Raw genomic sequence first — 8249 nt, forward strand, 5'->3', positions numbered from 1 at the left:
CAGTAAACCAAACCCACTTGCGGCAGGTAAGGACAGCAAAGGCATTCTTAATAACATGTTTAAACGGAAACATTTGTTTTACAAAACTGACAACAAGAAACTTGCTGACAGTTTGTTTTTCTGACATTTAAAAAAAAAGTTTAGGTTTTGTCATCATCCTCTTTTATGACTCAAATCACTTGTTATGCAGATTACATATCACTGTTCTTGTCATTACAATCAGATGATCTCATGATCAAGCTTTAATCTCAGATATTTTTTTCCATGTGAAATTCACATAGATTTGGTACATCTCCCAGTAAAGCTCAAAGCTAAAACATATTTTATCTATTTCTAAATGTTGTACTCTCTGGTGAAAGAGGATTTGTGCTTTTTCATACATCAAGTTTCCTTTCACTGGGCTTACTCTGACCCCAGTCCTGCTGGACTGAACGCTGATTAGAACTGAAACCTCTTTTAAAAAACCAGCATCGGTGCATTATGGGTGTTACAGTGTTTATAGTGTAGAGGGGTTTGGCAACTCCAGACCTCCAGGGAAGGTGTTTTGCATGTTTTGCATGTATTCAGTCTTTCCCCACTTAGCCACAATTGGCTCAGTCATTAACAATTAACAGGCACCTCTAAAACTTGACATGATGGCATAATTTAATGATTTTAATCAAGTATTGAAGCAAATTGATTTCTAAAATGTCCTACTGTCCAACGTTAGGGATGAAACAGACCAACTTTTGGAGGATTACTCACCATCTGTCTTTGTTTCATGGGGTTTCCAAGGTCACAGATGACAACAACAGTCTGGTTCTCTTTCCTCTGAATGCACACCAGACGATTTGCACCCTAAAAAAAAAGAAAAACAGTTCCCAACTTAAGCACACCAAACATACCCCTCTGATTGGCTGCTTAAACTGCTCATCTCACCTGACTGCTTTGGAAGTGTGTGTGTTCCGGGATTTGGATCACTAGCTCAGTCTCATATGCACCTTCACCTTCGTTGATAGCCGACACTGACAGCAACACTGACTGATCATCTCCAACCAACACACTATCTGACACCCTATTCACACCAACGCATATCAACAAACATCATCACACACCATCAGACAGACAAAAACAACATGTCAGCAGGCAAATCCTTCAAGTACTGAGTGGTGGCAATGAAAAGCCCATTTCATCCCTGGCCCAAAGCATAAAGATGTAATCAGTTCTATAGCAGTTCCTTTTAAAGTTTGTAGGAAGCATTTCATTTAAAATATTATAAATATTTCATGTCAAAAAAGATATTTTAAAAAGCACGAGTTACTGACAATAAAACTGTAATTTTTATTGAGTGGTTTGGTGACCAATCGAAAAGAAACAAGCAATAGGAAAACCCTTTATACCTTTATTGTTTGAATCTTCAAAAAATATCTTAGTACTTTCTGGAGATAAAAGATGTCTATCTTTATATATGTACGTGACGAACTGGTGAGTGCAGTGCAGCTTCTGCAGAAAATATGGCCGTTTCTCATTATATGTACTTGTGCGTTCTCATGTGCTCGTGAAACGTCATCAGCCTCAGCCCTAGAGCTGTTCCAATTCACAAGAAAACAAGACAAAGAATGGAAAAAAGTTGCTGTTCTCGCCCCTCCCTCTTTACCCAGCATGCAACAGAACAGACTGTCCCTGTCTCTGCATGCATTGCAGTGAGAAGCAGCTTCCAGGTTAGCACTTGCAGAGTATTACGTTAAAAGATCTGTTTTCTGTTGATGTGCTTCTTTAAAAGTACGTTTTAAGATCATTTGAGGTGATATATTTAATATATTTTTAAGGGTCACTATATGGCCCATTTACTGATTTAGTGCGTAATTTAAAAAAAACTTCCGATGTTGACAGGCAATCAGCAGACCTCTGAGGCTAACCGCAGCCCGTCTGCAGCAGAGCCATGTGTATATTCCCACTGGCTATGATTAATGTTTTTTGTTTTGTTTTTTGGCAAAAATTTTATTTGATGTGTTTATCTGAAAGTATTAATCATTATAATAATGTATTATTATCTAGATCAGGGGTCACCAACCTTTTTAAGGCTGAGGGCCACTTCAAGAGTACCGAGACTTAGGAAGAGCGACCATTACTGACTCATGAGCTGCAAGGGTTTAGCCTGACGTAGTCCGACTCAATTCTAGTCAGAATGAGTCTGATGCTGCTCCATAGAGCTGTGATTATGGGGCGTGTTTTGAACGAACCAGGAAAATAAATGCCTCTGCACTCAATTGGATAGACCTACAACCAATAAGAGCAACGGAGTGCGTGACGTATGTTAAGCCACGCATAGTTGTTGTCAACAAAAATCAAAGCGTGCAGTTGCACGCCTAGAATAAGAAGATGAGCCTTGATCGCGTTTCTCTGTTCCTCTTTTAAAATTAATTTGCTGTCGATATCTTCTAGAACAGACCTAATCTACACACCTCAACTCTCCAGCGGCAGCCATTGTTGTTGTCACCCAAGCGTGCTTTGGTGACGTGGTTGATTACGTTACTGTTGATCATCTGTCCATCATCGTATAAAGCCCGCCCTGACAATTTGATTGGCCCGTCAGATATTGTGCGAGCATACTCGCGCTACTATTGAGCAATGCCAGACCGAACTTCCTGACCTCAAACGTTGTGGGCGGGACTACGTTCGGAATGAAACCAAGGCTAGCAAGGGTTAGCGTTAGCCTAAACTTTGTTCATTATCAACTTATTTTTATTGTTTCTGTTAAATAAGTTTATTTAGACATTGTCATTTTTGAAATCTCTATAAATGATTAAAAAAAGGAGCAACAGAATAGAATACAATTTCAAACTTAGCCCACTGGTGGGTTGTTCTTTATTTAGGAGACTCTGAGGGCCCCCCATGTGGTCCTTGAGGGCACCTTGGGGCCCACGGGCACCGCGTTGGTGACCCTTGATCTAGAGACTATTAATAACAGGAGGGGAAATGCAGCTCCAGATGAGTCAAGCGTGTGGTGACGTCACGAGTATGCTGCTGTTCCAATTGACCCATATTTATGCTGCGTTCTCCCCGAGTCCATACTTTCCTGTGTTCTTCTCAAGAACATACTTGGCCAGGGTACAAGTCTGTACTGGCGTTCTTGTGAATTGAGAAACGGCCTATGTTGAAATTATGCTCTAGTTTTAACTTTTCAACCGGCAGTTTAGATAATATTTGTATGATTTAAACATCCCCATTTCCTTTGGTTTTATTTTACTTCCTGCTGTTCTGTTTTCTGTGGCATCTTTATGCTTGTACTTTTTAGCTTCCTGTTTTTAATGTTTTTATCTGCCTGTACAGTGTCCTTGGGTGTTGTGATAAGGCGCTTTCAAATAAAATGTATTATTATTATTATCCTCACTGTCATTATAAAGTACTTGAAGTGATATTTCATTAATCTGGTTGCACTATTCATTAATATTATTTCCTTCCATGATACATTCGTGACCATAGATCAGTGACATAAGTAATGCAGTTTCGGAGAATCAGTCATCCATAAATAAACAATTATAATAATAATGACAGTTACATCGTCATGTTGACTCACGGTTTAACTCTCAGCTTCAGGTCGGGGATACAAACATTATCATCACCGCATTCCAGAATAAGCCGACTCTATAACACAAACACACTGTGGTTATTTCCATGTGCACTAAAACTCTGATCCTGGGTTCAGCTCCAGCTCGGCCTGAATATAGGCTGGTTCACCTGGACTGTTGAGTGCGTCTGTCCATGCAGCAGAGCATTTTTGGTCGAGTTTACAAGGCTTATCTCAGCAGTGATGAAGATTGGACTCAGTTTGTCACGAATCTCCTCTTCAGACTGAAAACGAACAAACAAGAGATGTATAGTTTTCTGTTTATCAAGTTTCATCCGAGTTCATTCCAAATACCTCAAATCGGTAGTGACACTTAAGCTACAGTGGAAGTGCATAGGAAGTTAGCATGATAAGTTTTATCCAGATATTGCTAGCAGTAAGGAAGGACCTAAGGTAAGGAAGCAGGATGTCTCCTTGTGCCAGTGCAGACTGACAGTGATATATTAACAAGAGAGTTTATTAACGTAATGTGCGGCTGCTCATTTGCTGCGGTGGGCTTACTGAAAATCTGTCAAAGTTCAGTGTGTACCCAGAGGAAAGAGAATTGTCCAGAGGAGCGGACTTTCTATGCTTTTTATTGAGCCGGCACCGGAGATCCAGGAGAGAAGAGAAGCAGCATCAACCCAAAGATCCAGAAAGGTAATCCAAGCCATGGTCAGAAGACAGGTCCAAGGTCGGCACCAGGCAGAATCCAGGTAATAGTCCAGAAAGAACAGAACACGTTCAAGAGAGCACACCGGGGGCGGTTGAAAGCCCAGAGGTCCGTAAGCAGAAAAACAGATGCGGAACCGACAGAACTAAACAAAGGGAACGTTAGGGTAAGTCTCGCTAGGAAGCTTGAATAATCTTTCACCAAAGCCTGGGGCCCAGAAGCTTAAATACCAGCAGGAACAGGTGGATGTGATAAGAGCAAAAAGGCAAAAAAAAAAAAAAACAACCTAAAGGTGCCAAGATCTTTACAGCTTCAGCTACTAATTACATTTCTGTAACTTTTGTTTTTTGTAGCTCTTCTCAAAAAGGCTTCGGTCCTAATTTAAGTAGAATCTTTTAAGTGCATGTCTACAATGTTATGATGTCCATACAACTGAAGGCTGTCTGAATTTAGCACAGCAGGCGGGAGCTTCTTTTCCTGCCTGTAGGTGTTCTTAATTTTGCAACCCCACGAGGTGTCAGGATAGGAGCAAGAAACAGGAGGTAGGAGCTACAGCTTGAGGTATTCGGAAGGAACAAATTTCTCCACAATCTTAAAATGATCTTTTCACTCACCCTCAGATAGGCTGTATGATTGGTACAGGCCCAGCCCACCTGTCTTTCAACAACCAGTTGCATTATCTCATGTGGCTGATTGGTCAAAAGCAGTAGAGTTCTTCGTCCCATCGGCTGCTTCATTGTGTCAAGCTGTAGCTCCACCCTAAGATCTACAACAGCCAATCACCAAAAGACAGAAAAATGATTACTGATATCAAGATGTTCTGTTATTCCCCTAATGAACCCCTCACCCTTACCCGTCTGCTTAGGGATTTTGTGACCAGATACATGGATGCATATTCGAACATCAAAACTGAGAAAATGCAAAAAGAAAAGAAATGCAGATTTTATTCTTCTCTGTAAAACAACACCAAAAAGACAGTCCTGATGTATAAGAATATGTAGATGATATAAAGCCCTTTAAATTTGAGGGTTTTAATATATATAATTATGAGTTTTTTTGGTCAGGTTAATGAAAACTCACAAAAAGCTGCTTAGTTACCATGAGACAGGAGTGTTTCTGTGATGACACAGTTTAACTTCTGGATTTAAAAAGTCTGGCTGCAAATACACCGAAACTCTGGACCGGATCACAGCCTGAGACCTAAAAGCACAAAACCAGTATTTAATGACGTTATGTGTTCATGTTTATGGTTCTGAAACAGCTACACTGAAGGCCATTTTTAAAAAGTAAAAAAAAAAAATGGTTTAACAATAGTTGTGGAGCCACCACCTCCATGGAAAACATGGGGGATTGGTGGTAAGAGCTTTGGGCAGCAGTCAGAGGTGGAGGCCTACACCACCTGATTCATTGATGATTTAACTGGGTGTGGTTTGCCTCCCTCCTGGGAATTCCACAAGTCATATGGGGGACTTCAACACCCATGTGGAAAAAAACAGCGACATCTGGAGATACATGAGGATGAACAGACCCACAGCTCTGAATCAGAGTGTTGCTTTATAATTGGACTGCTGTGCAAGTTTTGAATTGTGCTCAATGTTGGGCTAAACAATGTCCATTGGTACACTTGTCACCAGGACATCCTAAGCAGGAGGTAGATGATCAACTTGGGGCTTGTGATGAGAGAGGTGATGGTGAGCTTTATATGCTGGAAGAGGAGAAAGTCGGACAGACTCTGTGAGTCCAGGCTCACAGAGTCTGTCATCCTCCAGTGGTGAGGATCTGCTGTGGACATGATGGAGCCATCTGTCAGGGACGTATTCAACTACAACTAATCCAACCATTAGAGCTTGGTTGGGGATATGGAGTCTGCATGAGCAATGTTTGATGCCTCTATTGTCAATGTTGGTGGCCCATAAAGGTCTGCTGTGCCAGCAGGATATCCTCCACCTGGCTTACAACCCTTCCGTGATTGAGGAAGAGACAGGGTGCTCAGGCCCAGATTCGTTTATACCCTCACTGAAGTCACCGAAGGCATAGGCAATTTTTAGGTGTTTCAGCTGTCTAAAAATGCAAAAAAATGAAGCTCTTTTTAGATACAAACTGTTGGTCGCGCCTCACCTGTAGAGAAAGGCTCGATCTGCACCCCACGCACCAACTAGCAGATCTACAAATCCAGGAAACAGAAAGCCTCTGGTTATTGATTTGTGATTATTCATTAAAGAACTTGAGTTCCTGAAACTTACCTGGGTATCCATTCCCATCAAGGTCACCACCTGACCTTAGGGAAAATCCAAATGCTGATCCGTTGCTAAGCAATGGGCTTTCAATCACCTGTGAGGGTATGGCTGACAGACCATTCCTGTTCCCCAGGTAAATAAACACCTGCCCCCTCTTACCATCACCTGACCATGGAGCCCCAACAGCAACATCTGAACAGAGTGAGATAACATTAGATTAATAACCTGCAGAAAAATGGTTACTAATGCAGAGAGTGAGGATATCTGGCTACCTTGGTAACCATCCATGTCCAGGTCACCTAGCACAGTAAGGGCAGAGCCAAACCTGCCATAAAGAGACCGACCAGTCAGTGACTGGTCTGGCAGGGAGGGGAAGGTGGCCTGCTTCCTCTGCAGGTGTAAAAGCACCTGAACACAGAAACATGCTCATTCATTCTTCATGCTCTATGTTCATTTCCTCTGGAAAAAAAACACCTTTATTTGTGGAAGTTGTAGCTTGGCCTGTTTTTTTTTAGTGTAGTCCTGGTTCTCTGACCATGAATAACTGGATGTGCTCTCTTTCATCCTCTGACTGGCTGTGAATTTCCTGGAAGGGGCCGCCTGTGGAGCTGGTTGACAGTTGTGTTTTGTGTCACTGGTTCTTTTTCTATGTCTGCCTCTGTCTCCTTGAACCCCTGTTGGCCTCGGCAGATGGCCACCAACACTGATTCTGCTGGAGGTTTCTTCCTGGTAAAAGGGAGTTTTTCCTCTCCACTGTCGCTACAAGCATGCTTGGTGTATGGGATTGCATTCGAGTCAATGAGTGGGTGCAATCAACTGGTTTTCCTTAGATAGAAAATGTTGAACCACTCTTACGGTATAATCTGTTGGAATTGGCTCTTTAAGGTGCCTTGAGAATACATGTTGTGAAATGGCGCTATATAAATCAACTGAATTGACTATTTTTATTGTTGGAGTTATTATGATTTCTGTTGTTTTTTTTATCAATTTATTCATTTATATCTTTTATATTGCTTTTAATCATTTGTTTTGCTATGTTACTCTCATCAGTGGAAATAGCGTATGCAGGTCATAAGACGGTCAAAACTGTTGCAAGAATGCTTTCCTGTTTTTCATTTAAGAAACACAGAAGTTAAAAATTCATGACCCCCGACACCTTTTTTAAAAGCGTATACTGAAACCAGACATATTCCCTATCTTAAAAGTTCATGCTATGTCTAAGAGATTGCGTAATACAAACTAACACCTGCTGTTGTAATGTGTTGACTGTTCAATAAATAAGCCTGCAAGCGTAGAGCAAGACGAAGATGCACAGAGTAATCCCAAAGCTCTGTGTATTTTACCTTTGCAAAGCACGGTCAGGAAAAATCTTACACTGTGGACCCATAATATATGGGCAACATAACCTGGCTTTGGGCACATTGAAAGTCTCTTTACTGGTGGAAAAGGAGCCATAATGGGTGTTTAAAGCTGACATACCAGATTGCACTCGCCACCACAAAGAGCTTTATTTTCTTCTCATGCACAGGAATTTCAGCTACTCTTCCAGCTATAGAGGAACAACTTTTCCAGATTATGTATTTCTGTTGCATGTAATGTTGCCATTGACATAGTAGTAGGTGCTTTACTTGTTGTAATATGGCCCCCGTTTTGGTCTGAGATGGAAATTAAGATCTGAGCCAAAAAGCACAAACTCTCGATTTATGGATCAACCTGCATTCCAACCTACACCAAAGGTGATGTGATAAGG

The 8249-nt window shown here is 41.3% G+C and overlaps 1 protein-coding gene across 1 annotated transcript in view; it reads right to left on the bottom strand.

Moving 5' to 3' along the window:
- Positions 1-8249, bottom strand: part of itga2b (integrin subunit alpha 2b) — a 23660-nt gene that overhangs the window by 5249 nt on the left and 10162 nt on the right. Inside the window, exons 13-22 of the mRNA XM_015370446.1 lie at positions 6772-6907; positions 6506-6691; positions 6381-6426; positions 5361-5462; positions 5116-5171; positions 4877-5028; positions 3721-3834; positions 3560-3627; positions 919-1054; positions 745-837 (exon numbers count right to left, since the gene is read on the bottom strand). Coding sequence (XP_015225932.1) covers positions 745-837; positions 919-1054; positions 3560-3627; positions 3721-3834; positions 4877-5028; positions 5116-5171; positions 5361-5462; positions 6381-6426; positions 6506-6691; positions 6772-6907 — 1089 coding nt within the window. The remainder of the gene's footprint in view (positions 1-744; positions 838-918; positions 1055-3559; positions 3628-3720; positions 3835-4876; positions 5029-5115; positions 5172-5360; positions 5463-6380; positions 6427-6505; positions 6692-6771; positions 6908-8249) is intronic.

This window comes from Cyprinodon variegatus, unplaced genomic scaffold (genome assembly GCF_000732505.1).
Source record: "Cyprinodon variegatus isolate N-32 unplaced genomic scaffold, C_variegatus-1.0 Scaffold46, whole genome shotgun sequence".
Lineage (NCBI taxonomy): Eukaryota > Metazoa > Chordata > Actinopteri > Cyprinodontiformes > Cyprinodontidae > Cyprinodon > Cyprinodon variegatus.